This window comes from Canis lupus, chromosome X (assembly GCF_011100685.1).
Source record: "Canis lupus familiaris isolate Mischka breed German Shepherd chromosome X, alternate assembly UU_Cfam_GSD_1.0, whole genome shotgun sequence".
In the NCBI taxonomy this organism is placed as follows: Eukaryota; Metazoa; Chordata; class Mammalia; order Carnivora; family Canidae; genus Canis; species Canis lupus.
In genome coordinates this window covers 95,719,778-95,743,039 of record NC_049260.1, presented here as the reverse complement: position 1 = coordinate 95,743,039, position 23,262 = coordinate 95,719,778, and the positions used below count along the sequence as shown (strand labels likewise).

The 23,262-nt window shown below is 41.4% G+C and overlaps 1 protein-coding gene across 7 annotated transcripts in view; it reads right to left on the bottom strand.

Annotated features, from left to right (window-relative positions):
• GRIA3 (glutamate ionotropic receptor AMPA type subunit 3) overlaps positions 1 to 23,262 on the bottom strand; it is a 281,926-nt gene that overhangs the window by 24,135 nt on the left and 234,529 nt on the right. For all 7 annotated transcript variants that reach the window (XR_005386427.1, XM_038588235.1, XM_038588234.1 and 4 more), the window contains one exon: positions 388 to 635. Coding sequence is in view for 6 of the 7 variants with exons in the window: in XM_038588235.1 (XP_038444163.1) it covers positions 388 to 635 (248 nt within the window). In the remaining variant the exon portion in view is untranslated. The remainder of the gene's footprint in view (positions 1 to 387; positions 636 to 23,262) is intronic.

The window sequence follows — 23,262 nt, the reverse complement described above, 5'->3', positions numbered from 1 at the left end:
ATTTGCTCAAAACTGAAGTGTGCGGGATGGGGAAATTGTCTTTGAGAAAAAAAGTAACAAGAACACCACATCCATGCAATTAACATTCGTCACATATGGCACCATAACTTGGCTTTTACCATTTAAATTGAAAAAGCCGTTGAACTGTAAAATTAAAACAGCAACAAACAGTCAGAGAGGACAACACAGAGAGAGAACATTAAAAAAAATGGATGCATTAAATAGATGAAACCATAATTTACCGTCTTATTTAACTCCATGGAATATTGTAGGTTTTAAACTTTTAAAAGTTACCTCAAAATCCACAAGAAAGAAAATGACAACAAAATGCATCAGGGTAGGTGGAATACTATAACAACACGGATATTGTTATATTATTCCACCCACCTTAATGCTGAGCCTTTAGGGGTTGCCACACCATAGCCTTTGGAATCCAGATTTCCACCAACTTTCATGGTATCACACGGCTTTCTCTGCTCAATGTACTCATTCATGGTTGACTCCAGCAGGAAGGCGAACTTTCCCTTGGACTTGCGCACTCGGGCCACTCCGTCTGCGGTTGTTTTGGTAAACACAGATGGCTCTGCTGATTTCATGTAAGACCACATTTTCTCATAGACAGCGATTTTGGACCTCTGCAACAGAGAGAAGAATTCTTAGAGCTACCAGATATTAAAACTGGAAAAGACCTCGGTGCAGTGGTGTTCAAACATTCCTGATGGCAACCCACGGGAAGAAAAGCGCGCCACGCTGTAACCCAGCAGGTACATTCATACATATGTAAACATGGTTCCAAAATAGGTTCCTTAAAAACATACTCATTTTTGCGATGTGTGGTGCTTCCTAATATTTTCTATTCTATTCTAATTCCCTGAAAAAAACCCAAACAAAACGTGCCAGTTAGGACCCACTAAAGTGATTTCATGGCTCCGCTAATGGGTTTGCAGTCGAGTTTGAAAAACACTTTCCTAGTTCAATCTTCCTCCCAACTCAGAAATCTCCCCTCTAATATCCTGCTATGTGATTACCTTTTACTTGCCTGGAAAAAAAAATGCCATTGGAGGGAGACGTACAACCATTTTAGTTAGCCCACTTGGCACGGGGCATCAATTATCTTAAGAAAGTACTTTCTTATTCTGAGCTGAAATTTGTTTCTCTGTCACTCCCAGCCATTAGCACTATTAGCACTATCTGCTAGAGTCATGCAAAGCAATCGTGTCCCTTCTTCTGCATGATGGCCCCCCAAATGTTGCAAGGCCGTTGTTATTCTCCCCTTCATCTCTTCACCTGGTTGAACTCCACTGATGTCTATAACTATTTCCAGAACACTCACAATTTTGGTCTATCTCCCATAGGATACTAGCTAGCAATGCCTCTTTTCAATTAGATTGCCTAGAAATAGACATGGTACCCCAGATATCTGACAAAGAGGATGAAAAGAAATACTGCTTGCTTCTTGTCACTGAAGAATTATTTTCTAGCACGACACTGCCTGAATTTGCATTCATGTATTTAGCCTTTCATCCATCCTTTTAACAAATATTTATTGAACACGTGCTATAGCTAAAGCACTCTCCTAGGGGTGTGAAGGCCTCAGGTAGAGGCCAAACCCAAACTGTTACTTCTTCCTACCAAGCCAAGTTTCCCTCTTCTTTACCGTGTTGGATTTTGAATTTAATGTCATTAAATTTCATCTCAAATCAGGTGGTCCTTGGAACATGTACTAAATTCTTATAGCTCTATGTTAGGCATTCTGGAGAATATAAAGAAGTGTGGTCTGAATGACCCCATGACTGCCAATTGAGTTGGGAGCTAGGTCCTTAGGAATGAAAACCCTGTGGAAAAATTCTAAAGTGCTATTTTACTAGAGGTGAGGTAGCATGGTAGAAACTATAAACATATGCCATGACTTCAAGTGTCCTTTAGAGCTTTTCTGGCCCCTACCTCAGACTTGTTGATTGTTAGTTTAGTTGCTCTTCTCTGGATTTTGACTGGCTACATTCTTGAGGCCTGCTTAAACAATTCCAGAGGGCTGGAGCTCCCAGAGCTATTGCCCTGGAAAGTAAGCACTGTTGTTTATGGCAATCAGATCCCCCACTGAAATTGTTCACCGAGATTGGAAGTATGGTTTCCACATTTGGTTTGCAAACAGAATGGGAAAAAAAGCCATTATGACTGAAGCCAAATGAGCAAAAAGAAGAACAGTAGGAAAGGAGTTTAGAAGGATAATCAGAGGTCAGATCTTATAAGAATCTATGGGTCATGGTAAAAAGTTTGGATTTATTTTGATGGGAAATTATTGGATAATTTTGAGGATGGGTGTGATAAGGTCTGATTTAAAGTTTTAAGTCATTACTCCAGTTGCTATATGAATACACTCTAAGGAGGGCCAGAGTGGAAGCAAGGGGACTGGTTAGGAGGCTACTCTAGTAGTCCAGGGGAGAGATGGTGGTAGCTTCAACTAGGTTGGGAGCAATGGAAGTAGAAAGAAGAGGTTGAGTTCAAGACGTGTTTTGGGGAGACAGCGAACAAGCCTCGCTGATGGACATCTCCACCAGATGGTCCTATAGACACTTTGAGATTAAAGTATCTCATTACCATTGCTCTGGAGCAGGCTCCCATCATTTTTTTTTATCTGAACTACATTGCCTCCTAATTGCTTTCCCAGCTTCATATCTCCAATTTATCTTCCAGTGATCCTTCCAAAATGTAAACCTGATAATTCTTTAAAATCTTCTGACAGTTCCCTAAGACCCAGGACAAAATTCAGACTCTTATGTATGATATTCAAGAGTCTTTATGATCTTGACTACAGTCTCCTATGATCTAGTCACATTGGACTATTGACTATTCAACAAAATATGCCACACACCTTCATGTCTTATGCCTTTGATTATGGTTTTGCTTCTGCCTGAATTATCCCTATTCATCCTACAAGGTCAAGAGCAAATATCATGTCTTCTGTGAAATCTTTCCTGACTCTCTCCTGCTCACGCAGAAGTGCTTTCTTGGGTGCTCCTAAAGCACTTTTGCTCATACCTTTGCTACAGAGCTTACAGGAATGCATTTTGGTGAGTTGACAATGTGGCTGTCTTATGTTACTGGGTGTTCTTGAGGACAAAGTCCTTGCCTGGTTCATTTTGGTGGCCTCTTGGCAGTCAGCACAATGCACATAGTAGGCATTCAAGATATATTTGCTTAATAACTGAAGCTTAGCCCGATCAGGGTGACATCTAGATTGTTAGTCAAAGGTATCAGAAAGTTGATGAAAAATGGCTACCAGCACTAGTTTTAGAACACTGTAGAATTCTAGAAATGAAGTTACTCTCAAGATCATTGGGTCCAATTCCCAGCTAAGCCGATGAGGATACATGTTTTGTAATCCATTTTGTTTTGTTTTTGTTTTTGTCACATGGCCTACCTTTGTTGTCCACACCAGTAATTTTCTACCTTAATAATCAGGCCTTCTAAGATTGAAATCTCACCCATCGATATTTATGAGCCTTCCATATAACATTATCCTCATCTGACACATAAAACAATTTCTAAACATCACAATGAAATATATTCTCAATGACTGAATTTTATCTCAGTAGGAATTTCCTAGTCAGTGGCTCCAAGAATTTTTAAAAATAGTAAATAATTCAGATGTACTGAAAAATAAAAAAATAATGTAAGAATACCTTGTACTTGCCACAAAACTCAATAAAACTTTATGAAGTTAGTTGAAGTCTGACTATATTCCCCTCCTTAACTGCATATCCTTCCTCCAGACCAAAAGTAACCATTACACTGAATTGGGTCTTTTATTTTTTTAAATATTTTATTTATTTATTCATGAGAGACACACACACACAGAGGCAGAGACATAGGCAGAGGAAGAAGCAGGCTCCCTGTGGGGAGGACTTGATCCCAGGACCCCAGGATCATGACCTGAGCCAAAGGCAGATGCTCAACTACTGAGCCACCCAGGTGGCTGAATTTGGTCTTTATCATTCCCTTGCATCTCTTTATATCTTATGAGAATAAACACATCTCCTTTGTGATGGCTGCAGAGTATTTCGATCTATGGCTATACTGTACTTTATCTACCCAACCTCCCATTGAAGGACTTTTAGATTAATTCCATTTTTTTTGGCATTAGAGGCAATACTGTGGTAGGTGCATATCTTTGTGCACTTGCAAGGAGATCTTTTGTGTTCATCTTGCCCCATCAAACCTGAGTGAAAGGGGGAGAGAGGGTGGACCAATTTGTCTCTTATGCTATTTGTAAACAGGCTATGGCTTCCAAAGATAAATTTATAAGACAAGGGCAAAGGGGTCTGTGAATTCTGATCTGAATGCACTATAATTTGGATTCATTTACTTCATCATTTACTTGAGCTCTTTGATTGCTGATACAGGTTAAAAGGTTTATTCCTTTAGGTAATGATGCATTTCTAGGAGAATAAATGGCAGTGTTTGAAGTGGGCACTTTAAATGTGCATGATGTACATGCAGCAGATATTAATGAACCCTGTAAATGAAAAGTTAGTTAGTGGTAGAAATGACTGGGTCCTGGTTGATTAGTGAATTCTGAAGCACTGAAGGAGGTTAAGAAAGGGAAAATGCAATGGCTCATAAGTGAGAAAAATTAAGCTGAGACGTTTATCTTCCTAACTAGTACTTAAGTGGCAATCTAACATGTAGACCAAAAAGAAGAAAAAAAATCATTAGTATTTTTTTCAGTCTACCTTATTTTGGCTGAAATACTGAAGGCAATATAAGGAACTGAATCTTAGCTCAGTCATCTGGGAGAAATTTAAAAAATTATGGGTAAGATGTGTAATAGCAAGTTCTTTTTTCTCAAACCTGCTGTGATTCATTTATTTCATGCCACAGAGCACCATATTGTATGTAAGAAGGGTACGTAACAATGGGCATGACCAGAGATCACTCGAAATTCTCTTAGCACTGCTAGATAATTAGCATATGAGATCCAAAAGGAGATATCCATGAATGGAGGAGGAACAGATTAATCCAAAATAGCAGATAAAGCAGAGCTCTAGCATTCATGGATTCAAGTCACTGTTCCAACTATTTGTAATAAATCATGAAGATCAACCATATGGAGAAATTTGCCCTTTTGTTGAGTGGAAATTTGAATCTTGAGTCCAGTGAGGTTGCTGCATGGAAACAAGTAATCAGTGACCGCACTTAGCCTGCTACTTAGACTCAGACTTCTCGTATGTCTTTGCAGGGGTGCTGGTTGCTCCTCATCACTGTGCATAACTCTTCCTCTGGAGACCCAGGTAATACAAGGTAACTGTAGAGTACAGTGCTTGGGAATGTGGAGTCACATTGCTTGGTTTGAAGTCCGCCTGCTAGGTGCATAAGTTGTCTAGCTCCTATGTTTCTCAATTTCCTCATCCATCAAATGGGATACTTTTTTTTAAAGTACCTAATTCAAGGGATTCTTGGGAGAAATTGAATGAGTTAATACAAGCATCTCACTTAGAACAGTGCCTGGTACACAGGCAGGGCTGAAAACATTACATGTTTTTATAGTATAGAAAGCGTAATTTGTTTTATTTATTTATTTTTATTTATTTTTATTTTTTTCATAATTTGTTTTAGTGGCAGAATTTCATAGCATTATAAATTACTTTAGTCCCATAATCACAGAATCATTACTTGATTTTATGGAGAGAATGATATGTTCAAGTGTTATTCGTGTATTTGGGTCTACAGATATATTCCTGGTGAATGGCCAAGGTCTGCTATCAATAAAAGTCATTATCATTGGATTTGGATTTAAAAATTTTGTTGGAAAAAAATGGTTAGGATATCAAATTTCCCTTTAAAATGTATGTTTGGTAGTTTATTTGGGGTTCATACATTAAAATCCCCATTAACCAGAACATGCTACTGGGGAGACCCAGTGAATGAAGCTTTCTGCTTCCCTAAGAGTTCAATTAAAATATCCACTTGGTCACAGAACATCCCATTGAAATCAGTAGAGTAACAGATTTTAAGAAATAGAAGACCTTAAAAACCACCTGGTCCAGCCTCTCACTCAGTGCACTGGCTTCTCTGTTCAAATGTCGGTGGTGGTGAGGAACTCCTGAGCCCAAGAGAGGCTCGTAGCTTACACCAGTAAAAGCTGATGGAAAATTCTTTTTGCTGGGCTGACATCCTTTATGAGAGTCTCTCTCTTCTCCAGTCCTAATTCTGCCTTCTGTTTGAATTGGGCAGTCTCTCTCCTTTCTGCTTTCATTTCTCCATTGTAGGTAGCACTGGTTATATTGCTTTGTAATGGTCATCTCCAGTGCCATTTGAATGCCATCTGAGCTCCTTGGGAGTAGGAATTATGTCTCTCTCTCTCTCTTTGTTTCTGCATTCCCACTGACCAGCATAATGCCTGGCATGTAGGAAACTCTCATTATGTATCTGTGGAATGAATGAATATTACAACCGCAGTTCTACCTACTGGTCCTAATTCTGCACTCTGTAGCAATACAGAATAAATAAGTTCTTTTCCACATGGTGTGCAGCCTGAAGATTACTACCACTATGTTACCCATTAATTGTCTCTTTCACAGGCTAAACATTGTAAGGGCCTTTGTTTATTATTCTTATGACATGAATTCCAGTTGTCCCCGTCTCCTTTCTGGGATCCTCCCGTCTTCTAGGCACTTTTTAATTTTTCAGAGTCCCTCCTAAAATGTGGCCCCAAGAATTGATGATAATATGCTTGATATAGTGGCACTAGCACAAATGATGATGACACAATCTCTTCTCATGATCTGGACATCAGCACAATTTTTCATTTTGACGGGATTCAACGGGCACTAACAGAACAGATTGGAAGCATGATTGTCAACAGGAGCATGCATAATCTGCTAATTCACTTATGGTATTAATTTGCTGTCCTCATGCTGACAAAGTATTACATAATTTTCCAAGAGTATTGGTGTTTGTGACATCTCTATGCCCCAAACATGTACTGTGTGTTCCAAGTGATTAATTTGAGAGGTCAGGGGAAGATGGTTTTAGATACCTTCTTTTTTTAAGATTTTATTTTTAAGTAATCTCTATATTCAGTGTGGGGCTCAAACTCACAAGCTGAGATCAAGAGTCCTACACTTCACCAACCAAGCCAGCCAGGTACCCCCAGTTTTAAATACTATGTACCTCAGCATTCCCCAAAGTGGAATGGGCTAGCTTTATGCATTTATTTTTTGGACACTTTTGCCATCATGCCTATATCATCCAATTCCACCACTGGAAGCATAAGACTAGCTTTGTACATGTCACAAAGAAGCTGTGTTCTCACTCTGTACCTCTCTCCCCCAATTTCACTGTCTTCTTTACTCAGGGATCCATTCTGTCCCCTTCTCTGGCATCAGTAGTCTTGGTCTTCATGGAGGTGCTCACTGATATTACAAGGGTTTCTGTTACCCTTGGGGCACCTGGGTGGCTCAGTTGGTCTGACTCTTAATTATGGCTCAGGTAGGAATCTCAGGGTTGTGTCTGCTTGGGATTCTCCGTCTCCCTCTGCCTCTTCCCCTACTCATGCTCTCTCACTCTCTCTCAAATGAAAAAATAAATAAAATCTTTAAAAAACAAACAAAACCCCCCAAGAATTTCTGTTACCCTTGGGCAAGGGATCATTTTTATTTGAATAGAGGGGATTGGCGTCCCCACAAGGAGAGTGAATTTCTTGGTGGTGTAAAAGGTGCTGCTCGGGGACTACAAAAAGCCAGCCCTGCAAATAGGCCACTAACAAGAGGAAAATGGCATATTTCAAAAAAAAAAATGCCTTACCCTCACTCAGTTTTGTCTTCTCTACTTTTATTGTAGATCATTTATTGCTTAGGAATTTGGTCAATTTCTTCTCTATACTGTACCTTTAGTTAAGAGAACATCATTAAAAACTATAATCTGCTTTTCCTTCCAAATTATTTAGCCTCTTCTCTAAAATTTCTACTTTTAGTAAAGGTTCGGGGGGCAACGCTAGCTGATACACATTCAAAAAGGTGGCCTTAGCCTGCTGTCTGCCTGAACTGAGCAAGCACTACAAGACTTCTGTGTGCTTCTTGTGCCCTCCTTAACATTCAGGAGCAAATGTGCGTCACTGTGTTTCTCAAATACTGGGATATGGACATATGATCCTTGCAAGACAAGGCAATAGAAGAGAGGAAGCTGATGACACAACTGCTCTGGAGAGCTCCTGACCTCCTCTTTTCTCCCTCTCTTCTCTGTCTTTCCTAATGGTTGATGGCATTGGAAGAGGACAGGTGCTTTTGTGTCCTAGTGGGGTGGGCAGGACTGGAGGACTGGGGCAGAGCAAGGCCTGGATGGAGGGGGCCCATTCTCAAGTGCTTTAATGTGGTTATACATCTCAGGTCTATAGAAGTTCTTTGGATGGGGACGCTGACAGTGGAAGTTTCAAGCACTTGGGTTAGGCCATCAAGGGGAGATTTTTACGGCAACAATGTTGCCCATCACATCACTTTTCATGTATTTCCCTTTCTTATTCGGAGACATCTTAGATTCATCATGACCAGAAGCAGGAGATAGTTGAATTTCTGTAAGCTTTATATCTGTATAGGGCTTCCACATTGCCAAGGTGATTTTATACACACCATCTTATTTAACATCCACGGCAACTTCATGAGGTAGATGCAACAGGAATTGTGTGTTCATTGCTTAATCCCTAGCATGTAGAACAGAGTCTGACACCCAGAGGTGCTCAGTAAATATCTGTGGAATGGATGAATGCATTCCCATTTTATAGATGAGGAAATCAAGAGTAAAAGATGGTAAGCGCAGTGCCAAGGCCAAGTGGTATCACAGTGGACTTTCCATCAATCCAGCCCAGAGTCACCACAAGCAAGTCTGGGTAACACTGTGTTTGCTACACATAGCCTCTAGATAAGTCCCAACCAGAATGCCCCCCTGAAGGGCTTCTGATACAGAGATTCAGGAGTTGCTGCTGGCTCAGTGACTTGCTCCAGGCGACACAGCTAATGAGGAACAAAGCCAAGACACCCTCCAAGTCTGCTAAACTCATGACTACAGATTGTTTTCCCACTACAAGCCCAGCCTCTTTGGCTCTAACACTGACAATATACCTTTTGGTGAAAGAGAGCAACTCATCTTCAAAAACATTTTTAATTTCTTGTTCAAGCCCCCCCCCCCCCCCAGCAAATTGGGATAAACTGCAATCTAACCCCAATCGTTTCCCAGTAAGGGACTGGAGTAAGTGTATGTTCTTGTCACACACTGTAACCCTGCTATGGGCCCCTAGTGTTCACGCCTCACCACGTGAAGGGATCAGAGCAATTTGGAGCAGCAGCAGAAGAGCACATCTGGCTTGCCAAATGCATCTGACACATGTTTTTCTTCCATACCTGTTTTGAAGAAGCCAGTAGCTCTGATGAGGTGCATATGGAAAAAGGAATCATTGAATTTTACACTTTCTTTCCCTAAAGCAAAGGCAATAGTTTCCATTGGAGCAAGGCGCACAGGAAATTACTTCATTTCTAAAGCATGGCCCAAACCCTAGTTTCACTGTCTTTCTTTCCTTCACTTCAAATTTGCACATTTGTAAGCATTCAGACAAGTCCTGCTTGTCAGTTTCCTTCTGCTCAGTCAGCAACTGCCATGTGACTAGGTATTGGTGAAAGCTGGGGGAAGGGGAAAGAAATACTGGTTTCTATTCTTAGTTTTTCTATTGGTGTGCTATGATCCTGCCCAAATTATTTTGGGGGCTGGGCTTTTAGATAACTTCAGTGGAGTTGGAGGTCACCTTTTGCCCAGACATTGAGTTTTGCCCTCAAGCGTCAGGTACCCGTTCCACGTGCCTTTGACTAATAGTTTCACACTGTGCTCTCAAGTCCAGGGACAGGTTTACTTTTACATCAAGGAGTTTCCAGTGTCTCCTTTCCAAAGGTGCAGGTGACAATCCAGATCAGTTTCCAGTGACCTTTCTGGTGTCCCTCCCTAGCCTGCAAAGTCAGATCATTATTCTGATTTGTCTTCTGCTTCTGTCTCTCTTTCTCTTTCAAAATATTTTATTTATTTATTCATGAGAGACACAGAGGCAGAGACACAGGAAGAGGGAGAAGCAGGCTCCCTGCAAGGAGCCTGATGCAGGACTCGATCCCAGGACGCCTGGATCATGGCCTGAGCCAGAGGCAGATGCTCAACAACTGAGCTACCCAGGTGGCCCTGTCTTCTGCTTCTCTTGCCAACCTAGACTAAGAATATTATAGTGGGTTGAAAGTAGCATCAGTGGCTGTAGGACTTTGAAAGCCAGAGTCAACAAACTCTTGGATAAAATGGTTCTGAAGTCCTATTACTCTATTCTGGGGCACTAGAGGAAGGGACCCAGTATCCTCCACCTCTGTGACTCTCAATCAGCAATGATTTTGCCTTCCGGAAGACATTTGGCAACATCTGGAGACTTTTCACTATTATTATTATTACAACTTGGGGAGAGGAGTGCTATTGGATAGAAACCAGAGATGCTGCTAAATATCCTACAGTGCTCACAACACCCCCATGACCAACAACGACCTGACCTGAAATATCAATAGTACCACAGCTGAGAAGCCCTGCTTTATGGGCTTTGATGGAGCCACCCTTAAATGGGCAAAACAACACTAACATTTCATTGAGCCCATACTTTCAGACTCTGTTTTAGGTGTTTTACCTGAATTAATTCATGTAATACAGCAACTCTGTGAAATAGATTATATTATGATCCCATGTTAAAAGTGCACAGACAGAAGGATAGAGAAATTAGCTAACATGCCTAAGGCTGTACAGCCAGCAGGTAGTGGAGCTGGGAGCTCACCCCTACAGCCTCCAGAGTCTGTGCTCTCCAACAGTACACTGTGCCCAGGTGGGTTAAAGGATGGCTAAATTATACTCTGGGGCTGGACAAAGTTGACATAAATTCAGCTCGAAATGGTGCTTATACTTTAGTATGACATCAAGGGGCATGATATTTCTATTATTCTCTCCCCGAAATGTGAGATTGAAGACTAAGATACTTTTACCCTTAACCCACATGAAATCCTCACTTTTTAAACCAGAAGTCAACAAATTATTTCTTTCCTTTATTTTGAAAATGAAAGCATATAAATATGGACTACTAGGGCTGTCATCAAGCAAGACTGAATCAACTTTTATTGTTTCTGATATTCTCACGTTTTACTCCCCCACCTGGGCCATAACACCTCTTCCCCATTTGCCTTACCAGATACAAGATGCCCTCCCCACTCCATCCTGCTCACAGAAAAGGATTGGAGACATTCCCAACTGAACAATAAATGATGAAAAAAAGCTCAAAGTGTGATCCCCTTGCAGGAGAACTTGCATTTCAGCAAAGATCAAAACACAGCTAAAGGAATGATAGCCTAATGGTGGACACATCAACTGGTTAAGGGAGAGGTGTGTGTAGGTATTGAAAAGCTGACATTTCTAACTATATACCGTCACCTTTAGATTGTAGAATCTATTTTCAGGACAGAGAATGGGTGTGCCTGTTGCACCCTTTAACTACTAGCTAAGGCAAAGCCTTCAATTCCTGGACTCCCAAGCAATGGATTGCCTCTAGGCCTTGCCATCACTATTGAACACTCTAGGGTCACTTCCCTCATCCTGCTGGAGTTCTATTTTTCAATGAAATTTCATCTTCAGCAATCCAGAGCCTATAAACCTTGGCCAATTGGATTTCACCTTCAAGCTGTATTTTTATTTTTTATAACTAAGGCATTTAAAAGAGAAGTTCAATACTCTTATTCTTCTTGACTCAGTTATAATTGTAATGCAGAGGCCAAGCCTGACAACCCAGGGCCTAGGAAGTGAGAAGAACAAACATTCTTCTATTAAGGAGAAAAATCTATCCTGGAATTGTAATATTCTGAGTTTCCGCAGTGGCTGTTTCTTCCAGGCCCTTAGAGCAAGAATTATTTTCATACTAAGGGGGAAAAAAGTAAAAGAAAAAAAGAAGTTATTTGTTCAGGAAGATCGGGAAGAGCCTAAATTTTTCACTTAGTGGTTTTTGGGGGAGAGTTAGTTTTCTAAAAGGTGAGCTGGAACTAATCCGAGGAAAATTTCTCTTAAAGCCAGCCCATCTGCTCTCTATCTGTAAGTAATATATACCTGGGCAGCTACTGATTGCTGCTCCTGTGATCCTGATGTAATTGGCCTGAAGCAGGGCCGACGATTTTTTTTTAAAGCTTCCTAGGAACGCCTGGGTGGCTCAGCGGTTGGTCACCTGCCTTCGGCCAAGGGTGTGATCCTGGGATGCAGGATCGAGTCCCGCATTGGGCTCCCTGCGAGGAGCCTGCTTCTCCCTCTGCTTGTGTCTGTGTCTCTCATGAATCTTTTTTAAAAAAGCTTCCTAGGTGATTCTGATATTCAGTCTGGGTTTAGAACAATCAACGACGATTCTGTAACAGCTAGCCACCAGTGATTGCAGTGAATACTGACAATCCGAAGGCTACCATTTATTAAGCACTTGGGTGTACCAAGAATGGCTCTTCATATTTTACAAACACTATTGTGAATCCTCGAAATGGCTTCATGAAACAAACATTACCTCCATTTTATTGATGAGGTAACTAATGCTTATTTACTGGTTCATTTACTGGTTTAAGATGATACAGCTGGCAAAATTTCTAACCCTGACCTCTCTAAACCCTGGACTCGTTTATCCAACTGCCTACCTGACGTCTCCACTTGGATAGCTCATGGGCCTCTCCAACTTGGCAGGGCCAAAATGTCCCTCTCAATTCTCCTCACCCCCACTTGCTACTCCTCCAGTGTTCTTCATCAGAGAAAATGGCACCACCATCCAGTTCCTCCAGTTGTTCAGACCAATCCCTTGCAGTCATCCTTGACTTCTTTCTTGGCTCTCATATTCCGTTCCCTGTCAGCTCCACAATATATTCACAATCTAACCACTTCTTTCCACCTTTGCCCCAGTCCAAGCCAGTCATTTTTCATCTGATGCCATACTCACTTCTTAAGTGGTTTCCCTGCTCCTCAACCTTTACCCTCGCCTAGCAGTCTGCATGGTCCTTTTGTGCATAAATTGGATCACATCATTCTGCTCAGAGCCCTCAAAATGACTTCCTGTCGAACACAGAATAAAATCCAAAGTCCTTCCCAGGGCTTAGGAAGCCCAGCACAATAGGCTCTGGTTTGTCTTGTCTCATCTCTTACTGTGCCTTCCTTCACTCACTTCACTTCAACCATGTGGGCCCTCATTCTCAAACCCACCAAGTACCGTTCCCATGTCAGAGTTTTTGCTTATGCCGTTACATCTGGAATGAATCTCTTCCTACCTCACTCTACCTCATGTTTGCATGGCCTGCCCCTTGCTTCATTCAGGTGCCTGGGCAAATGTCACTCAGCAGAGAGGCCTCCTTCCATCAGCTGAGATGAAACAGCACTCCTGACATGTTGTCTCCTTACCTGCTTATTTGTTTTCATTTCACTTAACACCAGCTGAAACATATATGTTGTTTACATATTGGTTCATCTTTTTTGTCTCATCCACTAAGATGAAATCCGAAAGGACTTTGTAACATTTGAGCACTTAGAACAAGGACTATCACCTAGAAGGTCCTCAATCAATATTAACTGAATGAATAAATGAGTGAAGTAGCTGAGATTTAAACCTAGATCATTTGACATGGAAGTCTATATTCTTAATTACATTGTCATCATTTGTCTCCCCCACCATCTTCCAAAGCATAGAGAAGCAAGGTGATATTTGCATAGATGCAAAACGGTAGAATTAGTACTCAAATTTAGGCCTGTTGGTTTCCAAAACCTGTTTTTTTCCTACTACTCCACATTGCCTCCAAGTGGAGAAATTGCTAGTGACTACATTGACCAAAATGCCAGTGAATTCATTGAGGCTTACTTCTTGGAGCTGTCATTTCAACATGATTTTATATAGCCTTCGTCTTCCTTGGTTCGGCTTTGAAGCCTGTGCAATACGCTATGAGGTAAAAGGCACCAATATAATACTCCACTAGCTTGTCACAAGGCCCTAAATCCTACCATTATAGATCATGCCTTCTGTTTCACTTGGACAAATTACTTAAATTCCTCTAAGGCTCTAATAATTATCTCTGAAATGGAGATAGAATATGAAATGAGGTAAGTTATGTAAAGCACCCAGCACAGTGCCTGGAATGTAGTAAATCCTCAATAAATTAGATTATGTGATTACAGTAAATGGGAGGGCACCAAAACTCCTGTCCACCACCTTTGTATGATTTGGTTTATTTGGGAATTTGTGCCAGAGGAATATGGGATGGATGGAGAATCAAGATAGGTCTTGGAGAGGGAGGGCAAGATGGGATGCCATGGGCTGATACATCAGGGCCACATTGAGGGCATGGGCAATGTGGATGGGAAGGATGATGCCAGGTTATGTGTTATCAATGCTACTGGGGCAGAGACTGGAATCAAAACTAATTCATTAGATGCTTAGCAGAGAATACCTTATAAGTCCAAATGGGGCCACTAAAATGTTCTATTTCAATTTATTCACATTTCACCTTCTCTGGTGGCTCTCAATTTTGAACAGTGGGGTTTAGATTTAAGTCTTTTCCTTCTTGCTGTTAGGAGTGTTCCAGTAAGTATTATTTCTAAAGGCGCTATGCTGATTAAAAAAAGTGGCTGGCTGGGGTTTTGTCTGGCAAACACACTGACTGTGAAAGCTGCAGGAAAATTGATTTTCTGGCATTCGCATGTCCTGGCACAAACTCTGCAGCATGGAAGCTCAAGTTACAGAACCTTCTGGTAAGTGCAGCATGTGGGGGTGACTTCAAAAAATAATTAGGTTTCACTAATCTTCATCACTGGAGGCCAGCAGCAATGGCCTCCATATTCAAAATGGCAGATAAGGCTACTACTTTGTTGTTATTTCCTTTAGAGAAGTAGTCAGCCACTTAGTTTGATACCCACACAAAACCACAAATCAACATACTTCTTTATAACCTCATTCTTCATGCTTAGGCCCTTGATCCCAGCCTGTTTGTATTCTTCCTTGGCCAGCAAGAGTGCTATGAAGAAGCCACCCAGTCACCAATGTTTTGCAAGATGCTGGCCTATCCATGGTGAAATGTGCAGTTAAGTGTTTTCTTTTGGTGCATAGAGCAGAGGTTAAGAACATAGGTTCTAAAGTTATAAAGACCCAGCTTTGGTATTTATTAGCTGAGTGACTTTGGGTAAATCATTTAATCTCACTGAATCTCAGTTCCCTCATCTGAAAAATGGGAATGATGATAGGACCTACCTCACAGTGCTCTTGCAATGATGCAATGAGAGATGGCTTATAATGAATTTAGCACAGCTCTTGACAACATAGTAAGCACTTAGTTATTAGTTAGGAAACTGAGTTCAGCTTCTCCCCCTTTCAATGGTTGTGTCAGGCACTGTGGTGGAATGCTACAGGGCACGGAGATGTGGAAGATATACGGTCCTTACTATCTAGAAGCTAAAGGAACGAACAGAAGCATGGTCCAATAGAACTTTCTGAAACGTTCCATATCTGTGCTGTCCAACATGGTAGCTTCTAGCCACACGAGCCTATTGGCCAATTGAAATGTGGCTAGTGCCACGGAGAAACTGAATTCTTAATTTTAATTTACTTAAATTTAACTAGTCACATGAGGTTATTGGGTACCATATTGGATAGTGTGGGTCTACAGCTTAAGTGAAGCAGAAGGCAAAGGGATTAGAAAGGCACCAAACGGGAACCAGGAATGACTGTCTGCTTCACAATATTTTTCTTGTTTGCTCTGATGGTGGAAGCGGTGGCTGCATCCGAGTCCTGCCTGCAGCAGGGAGGGAGGGATTAGCTATAGCCTAGGTTGAGGGGCAGGGGAAGAGAAAGCATAACTCCTGCTCCATTCGGGTCTGATCTGTAGCTCTGGATCGCTTACCCAGCCTGTGTTTATGAAAGGCCACTCTAGAGAAAGGTGAGCTGTATTATTTGCATGGAAAAAAAATCCTTTGGGCATACACAGGAACTATTTCCTTTAAATTTATTCTCTTCGCATAAAATTGAAAATAAATGAACTCCTGGGTCTAGGTATGCCATGAAAGATTATTCTCATTACTGCTGTCTGAGAACTGTCCTTTCCTTTGAAAGAGCAGAGCATTATACGAGGAAATATTTGTGCCCCCAAAATAGAGTATGTTCCCTAAGTTTCCATCCAGCCTGATTCTCTCTTTCTGGCTCTGTGAGTTGCTCTATCAAGTTGTTTGGATGCCCTCTCTTGGATTCTCCTCTCTAAGAGAAGAATTCTGACAGAGGTGGGCAGGCAGGTAACAACATTCACAATTTCCCCCAGTTTTTAAAAAACAGTACTTCCCTTTATCAGCTCAGATAGATGGGCTGAAGGATCGAGTATAATCAAAATGGAAAGTGGTAAAATCTCCAGAGACGTTTTCCACTAAAAATTCCAAATAACTTTGTCAAGTACTCATTCCAAATGCCTTTGCCTAGCATTTTCAAACTGTGTTACAATTACATTAAGGTCACAGCTGTAAATTTGCCTTTTCTGAGTCACCAAAGGGAGTATGGGACCAGCATTTCATATGGAGTTAAGACTGGGGGAATTAGACAGGTTGAATGTTAGAGCCATTCGGCTGGGTTACCTGTCATACAGTGACCATGGTGTTGAAACGAGCCCTACACTGAGTCCCACACTGAGGGGCCCCTGGGTGGCTCAGTCAGTTAAATGTCTGACTTCGGCTCAGGTCATGATCTCAGGGTCCTAGGATCAAGCCCTGCAACTGGCTCTGTGCTCAGTGGGGAGTCTGCTTGCCCCTCTACCTCTCCCTCTATTCTGGTCTGACTCTCAAATAGATAAAGAAAGAAAGAAATGACGTCTTTTTAAAAAAATAAAAGTCCCACACTGAAATGAATGCTGCCAAATCGCAAATTTGCAAATCAAACCCCATTAGAAATAGAAACAGATTCATAAGCTGAAGCAAAATTGTTGTTTATAAAGGATTATCTAGAAAACTAGGTTGTTTCATATTCAGGCCTGGGTATTTATTGCAACCATTGAACAGAAACAAAACCAAAGTATGGAAACTCTCCAGAGTAAACCTAATCAAACTATTATTTCATTTGTCTTGAGTTTCTGATAGATAACAGTTATCACCTCTGCTCAGTAAGGCTCAATAGTCAAACTGCAGAAGGAAGCCATGTTGAATCCTAAAGGATTTAGAAAAGTAAAGGGAACCTGAAAGTCCAAATTGCATTTCAAAATTTCATATATTTTGTAGTACCTGTGAAACCTGTGACCTGTGGGATAATTTATTAGGAGTCATTGGTTCAAAGCCCCCATTTTGGTGCTAGCACCTTATTACCAAAGAAATACAGTAACTTAAAAAACAGGCCCTCTATTTCTAAGCAAGACCATTATTATCTGGTGCTATTCCAGAAAAATGGAGTAGGGCAATAATACTTTTTTTTTAAGTTATGTATTTTCCCTCTCTTGCTTGCCTTCTATTCCAACTCTGTCAACCAATGGCAGAACATTCTCAGCCCAAATGCTTATTACTCACTATGTCCCACCCTCCATCTCTGCCAGTGTGCCACTAACAGTAGTGAAGTGAATAAATTAAAGAATGCTTATGCAGACCTGTATGTTTTTCAGAGCCCAGTAGGATACTCTGTTACTAAGAGTTATCTGGTTTTCTTTTTCATAATTAGATAGCTTGTTTCTATTAACCCAAGATTTTTTAAGTCACTTGCAAATTTTGATTTTTATTAGGATGCATTTTCCTTCACAGTTCTACATGTAAAGACAACAGGATATTTAATTAAAAATCCTCCTAGACAGTTATGGCTCTTTGAGGCTTGTTTTCAATATCTTCTGACTTGAAATTGTTTGTCGGTATGGTGGAAAACGTGGACTCCCTCCCCACTTCTACACCTAATGGCAATCTGCATTTTCTGCTAATTTCTATCCAGGTCATTCATTATCCACTCACTGAAAAGCATGTTATTAATGAGAAGCAGGTAGGAGTCATGCTGTCCTCCCCAGGTTTAAATGAATCTTTAAGATGGTACAATCAAACAGATATGCAAAATAAGCCATTAATGCAACATTAAGGTTACAAATTTAAATACAAAATCAGGGAATACAGAACTTTTTAAGTTTCAGTCTTGGCAACATGGGCCACGCTGAATATATAGTACAGCGTTGGGAAGACATGGATCCGAAGCATTGAAAAAATAACTTCTATTTGTAAGGGGGACTCCAAGAATAGCTGCCAGACTTCTGGAATGCTGTAACCATATCTATGTAGATTGGCTCAACCTCAGTAAGTAAGGTTTTCAATACCTTCAAACTTGCTTTTCCCTGGTTTGTGCTGCTATGCCTAGATAAGAGTATGCCTTCCATCATGTAACAGATGAATTCCTAGAAAAAGCTGTGCCATGAATTAGATTCATTTTTGAAAATCAAATTTTATTTCTCTTTCGATGCATGGGCTGTTTTATGTTTATTTCTGACAGCTCTCCTCTTAGGTTTTTTTGACAAGCAGTTAATGATCTGTAAACACCAAAATGCACTAGGGGATCTTCATTTTCCAGGGAAGAATATATTTCTAATGTGAGTAATTGCTATTTATTGCTTTTATCAGTTGTGAAATTTCTGATATAAGGATTACTTAAGGAAGGGTCCGGCTGTGTTGTGTAGCCCAGGTTTGGGAAGAAAAGGGGAGCTTTAAAGATAATAAACGGCTTTAACTGGACCCTGTTAATCTCTGGACTGGCAGAAGGGCGATCCCAATAATTACCTGGGAAGACAAAAAAGCCAGTACGAAGCAATTTGAGGTGGGAGATCCAGATACACTGGATATTGTGCTGCACCCCCGAAGTGCCACTGGCCACCAGAAGAGGTATCTGTGGTCACAGCAAGGGTCTCAGTGGAACAGAGGGGGAAAAGATAGGATGCTAGACTGACAAAAGCTGATCTGGTTTCCACAGAAGAGAGAAATTCCTTTTCAGTGAGGGGGAGGATGGAGGTGTCTTAACTGTCGTAATCAGCATCCACACTTCTGTTCAGGAGATGGTGATGGTGGCACCCCAAGGGAGGTTAGAAAGAAGGAACGCTTCCTCTTGAGTACCTATCAGCATCGCAAAGAATTTGGGGTGAGAATACTCTACTACCTTGTTAACATTTCCCCTTGATGGCTTAACCCTGCCTGAGTCTTAGCAACGCCCATAGCTTGCACTAACTGGAAATCTGACCAACTGGCCCTAACTGACGGTGTGGGTGAAGGCTGCAGTCTGGTCTCTGGGCTGGAAAGCATTTCTCTCCTGCTTGGGAATCAGAATGCTCCCACTACCGCCCTGGTGCATCACAGCCCTATTGACCTAATGCTCATAGCATGGAGAAATGGTAGTGACAGTGCAGAATTAACAAAAGGGAGGGAGGAAGAAAGAGCACAGCAATGCCACTTCTTTCTTGAAGGCCCAAAGAGCCAGCACTTCGATCTGGCTATAAAAAAACCACCATACCATTCTTTCCTATAAACATGAGCCCTCAGTAACTCTTCTTAGCAGACATACCAGGAAGAGGGGTTCAGCTCAAATTCCCCTCACCAGTCACCTGTGCTGATTCCTAGGAGGCTGTACTTTGCCATGTGGATACTTGGGGCTGCCCATTCCACAGGTCGGCTATGTGGAGAAGATTGAACCTCTCGCCTCCCTAATGTCTCTGTAAGAAACAAATGCAACTGCGTTTGTTGCCCAATGCCCAGACCCAGGAGGTAAAATAGGAAAAGGGAATGGGATAAGGAGCAGGGGGCAGTGCATTAGAAAAGTGCTTCTGGGGCAGCCCGGGTGGCTCAGTGGTTTAGCGCCGCCTTGGGCCCAGGGCGTGATCCTGGAGACCCGGGATGGAGTCCTGTGTCAGGCTCCCTGCATGGAGCTTGCTTCTCCCTCTACCTGTGTCTCTGCCTCTCTCTTTCTCTCTGTCTCTCATGAATAAATAAATAAAATCTTTAAAAAAAGTGCTTCTGATACAAATCAAAACCAAGATGAGCTACCATCTCACACCTGTCAGAATGGCTACAATTAACAACACAGGAAACAGCAGGTATTGCAAGGATGCAGAGAAAGGGGAACCCTCTTGCACTGTTGGTGGGAATGCAAACTGGTGCAGCCACTCTGGGAAACAGTATGGAGGTTCCCCAAAAAGCTAAAAATAGAACTACTAAGATCCAGCAATTGCACTACTAGTTGTTTACTCAAAGGATACAAAGATACTGATTTGAAGGATTACCTGCATCCCAATGTTTATAGCAGCATTATCCACATAACCAAACTATGGAAAGGGCTCAGATGTCCATTGACTAATGAATGGATAAAGAAGAGGTGGTACCTATATACAATGGAATATTACTCAGCCATCAAAAAGAACTAAATCTTGCCATTTGCAATGACGTGGATGGAGCTACAGTGTATTGTGTTAAGCGAAAGAAGTCAGGCAGAGAAAGACAAATACCACATGGTTTTACTCATGTGGAATTTAAGAAACAAAACAGATGAACATATGGGAAGGGAAAAAAAAAGCAGGAGGGAACAAACTATAAGAGACTCTTTTTTTTTTTTTTTGAGACTCTTAATGATAGAGAAGAAACCAAGGATTGAGGGAGGGGAGGTGGTGGGGGAGGGGCTAGGTGGAGGATGGGTATTAAGGAGGGCATTTGTTGTGATGAGCACTGGGTGTTATATGTAAGTGATGAATCACTGAATTCTACTCCTGAAACCAATATTGCAATATATGTTAACTAATTAGAAATTAAATAAAAATTTGAAGAAGAAAAAAAAAGTGTGTCCATCCGAAGGGCAGGCATTTCCCAGCTCCCGGCCTGTCTTTCCCTTCTGGACCAGTTTTAAAATACACTCCTCTTCCAGATAGAGTTTACATTCTCCTAATTCTGAGCTCTTCCTAGCGACTGAGTTCATGTCTATGCAGCAAAGTTCCTCTGGGTTGCGAACTTTGAGGCATGAGGCTCCCTGAAGCGTCTGAGAAGCAGTAACACAGCACAGCCACCTCATCATAAAAGGCATGCAGAAGGACCCAGACCAGGGAAGGTGAGAGGTCATGTGATAGAGAGAGCTTTGGCTGATGGCCAAGAGTTCAAAGCTCTTGTTGCAATTTCTCATTCTGCCCCTTTTCATTTTTAAGGCCATTTCTCTTGCCCATAGTTTCCAATGATATTTTGATACTTGAACTTCCCCGAGTGAAGGCCAGCTGTTCTGTTTGTCTATCTACTGCCCTTTGGCCTGGGGAATTTCAGAGCTTGGGATTGCCTGAAGCCTCCATAAAAACACCAACACAGCAGCCCTGTTCCCTTGAGACCCTGCAGGTGACATGGGGAAAAACATGGAGGCAGGGCTGGTAGCTTCTGTCATGCTGGTAGGAGATTTCAAGGTCCTGAGCAATCTCTACCCTCTGTCCCATTGTTTTCTTTCTCTTTATGAAATTTTTTGTGCCCCTGCTTCTTTTTAGGTTCTACTGCTTTTGTTTTTCCCTGCTGACTAGCACCTAGGGATGTTCATCTAAATTCTTCCAGGTAGGGCCATTTGAGGTAAGAGGTTCTCTGAAGCCTCTATGAAAGTGCTAAGATAGTAGCCCTGACCACCTGAGACCCAGCAGGTAAGAGAAAGAAAGAGAGAGGGAGGTAAGGGGCAGTTAAAAGGAAGTAGGAGAGAGCTATCTTCTACTTCTGCCCTGTTTTTTCCTAAGAAATTCTGCTATTCTCAGCTTTTACCTAGATCATACTGATTGAAATCTCCACAGAAAACCAATGCTGGATCTGGCCACCTGCAGTCCTCTAGGATGGGAAGTTTGAATCAGGGGCTTACTGAAGGGTCCATAAAGACACTAATACAACAGTCCTGGTCACTCAAGACCCATGCAGTAAATAAACAATGGAAAAGGAAGGGTGTCATAGGGGTCATAGGAGAAGAACTTATAAACATTTTGAGGCCTCTGGACGTTATTCGCCCATAGTGTCATTTTTTCCTCACTTTTAGGACTTTTATTGTCCATAGTCTCCAGTCAGATACCATTGCTTGAGCTTCCCTATAGATTACTGTCTGCATTTGGGGCACCCTAAAGCTTCAGATTCTAGTCCCTGAAACAATCATCTCCCATTGGTCCTTGTTGATCAGAGGAAACTCTTTCCTTTCCCTTCCTAACAGGAACACTGGGAGGAGGAGGCTACCACTCAGCAAGACAGTTGTGTTCTCTCGAGATACCTCTTCCTGCCGGAAAGGCTCTAGCTACTTCTAATCAGGCTTGTCTCTGTCCTATAGGCCCAGTGTCCAGCCTTCTCCCAGTATCCATCACATAGGATTAATAGAAAAACAGCAAATCCAAATCATCAAAGTAGAAATTCTCTTCTATGTGATATAGTTAAATGTTCTTCAAAGAGTGGCTCTTAGTCATTTGTGTTGGAATCACTTGGAGTGCTAGTTTTAAAATGCAGATCAATAGCATCTATGGGATCAACGTGGTAGAAGGAAGCGTGAGACCCAATCATCTGTGTTTTAATATAGCTCCCCAAATCATTTTATATGCAGCTAATGTTGGAAAACATTGCTGTAGTGCAGTCATTCATCAGATTATTGAGTCCCCTATTCAACATCCCTGACAAGTGGCCATTAGCCTATTCTTGAATCCCTTCAAAGATGAACAACTCACTATCTATGGAGACAGCCTGTTCTATTTTTGGATTGCTCTATGAGAATGTTCTTTTTACAATGAGCCAAAAATCTCTATCCCTGTAATATCCACCCTTTAGTTTTGTTCTGTCCCATAGGGCTTCACAAAACAAGTATAATTCATTTTTGAAATGTCTACCCTTCAAATATTTTAAGACAATCCTAATATATTCTACTGCTGCGTATTTTCTTCAGGCTAAATAGTCTCAATTCTTGTGATGTGAAAAACAATTTTGTAAAAAATTGTAGACCAGTCCTTGTAGGTCAGCTCATTGGGCAATTGCATCTGGGAGTGTTTTAAGACAAGATCAACAAAGAACTATGAGAAGCCATGGTTGTCCTCTTGATGTCAACTCTAAAAAATCTGAAGGTGTCCTCCAAGCGCCTATCTTTTACCTTTGACAACTTTCTATGTATCTGTATTGCATGAATGTATCCAAGCCTCCTTGAATGTACTTCTCTTTCTCCTCAATCACTGACCATGCTGT